General features: G+C 43.2%; 1 protein-coding gene across 1 annotated transcript; it reads right to left on the bottom strand.

Moving 5' to 3' along the window:
- LOC104699054 (probable galacturonosyltransferase-like 2) lies at positions 2-1050 on the bottom strand (the record flags this gene model as incomplete). Its single annotated transcript, XM_010414407.1, has 1 exon — positions 2-1050. A coding segment is annotated over exon 1 (855 nt), but the record flags the coding sequence as incomplete, so codon positions are not given.

Genomic DNA, 1300 nt, shown 5'->3' with positions numbered 1-1300 from the left:
CTCCTCCTAAACCGTGTTGGTTCCACCGGTGATCCACCGGAGCTATGTTTCCGGCGAAGACAAGTAAAAACGGTGGCAAAGAGCCTAACTCGTAGATTCTGATCCGCTTCTGTAGCTCCATCCACTCTATAATCTTCCTCGTGTAATCTCCTTCACGCCATTTCTTTAACTCTATGACCATCACTCCGGTGTTGAAGTAACAAGGCGGACGACGACGGTTGAGGGAGAGAGTTATGGATAGAGAAGGGTTCGACCAGAACGTTGGAGTAAAGTACGTTGTGAAGTTCGCGTTGCAATACTCAGGCGCAGCTAAAACAACATCGTTTGAGATATGAGCTGAGAAGAGCTTGGAGATGTCGTCAACGAGTATGAGATCTGAGTCGAGGTATACGACACGTGAGAGACACGTGGGGAGTATCTCGGCGAGGTAGTTTCTTGCGTAGTTTAACGGAGAGTCTAACGCGGAGCGTATGGAGGTTGAGATGAGGCCGGAGATGGCGGCTACGTCGTAAGGGTAAATCCGGAATTTCAAGTAAGGAAAAGAAGAAGCGACGTAGTTTTGGAGTCGGTGGGATTGTTTCGAAGTAACGAAGTGGAAAACAATGTTTTGAGGACAAGAAGAGTGTTGGAGAACGGAGAGAATCGCGGCCATTGAGCCACGGAGGTATGCCGCGTCTAAGGTCATTGCCACGTGGATGGCTTTGTCCGAACACACGAAGTCGTAGTCGTTTTCGATGGTGAGACACTCCGGGGAGTTAAAGAACTCTGGAGCTTCTTTGAACCTCTCGCCGCCGGCGAAAGAGACGGTGAAGACGGCGAGGAAGGTCAGATATAATAAAGAGCTGATCGAGTGCATGTTTTTGTGTTAGAGAAACGTTAGATGCAAATGTTGTATTTATTAGCTTTGAAAGAGAGAAAGAGAGAAAGAGAGAGAGAAGGAGACAAGACAAGGGAGAGAAGTTTCTTTACTCTTTAGGAAAAAAATTTGAGTGAGTTTGAAATGAAAAGTGGGTAACGAGAAAGTCAATGTTATTGAATGGGAAATTTGTCGGCGAGATATTATTCGTATATTTTAGGAAATTATTATTAGTTTTTTAGCCGAGAAAAGAAAAAAAGAATAAATTATTAAATGTTTGATTTGTTTCCTCGAGATTTCAGTTTTGGCGTGTTGTTCCCCTATGAAGGAAAAAATATATGTATTTATATGAGTTAAGGTTTCAGGGTAACTCAGCAAAATCTATCAAATGTTGTTTTTTGGACCGATTCAGTCTTTATTTACCACAATCATCATCATTAAACA

Source organism: Camelina sativa, chromosome 6, assembly GCF_000633955.1.
Source record: "Camelina sativa cultivar DH55 chromosome 6, Cs, whole genome shotgun sequence".
Lineage (NCBI taxonomy): Eukaryota > Viridiplantae > Streptophyta > Magnoliopsida > Brassicales > Brassicaceae > Camelina > Camelina sativa.
The sequence above is the reverse complement of the archived record's forward strand: the minus strand, read 5'-3'. Positions and strand labels throughout refer to the sequence as shown.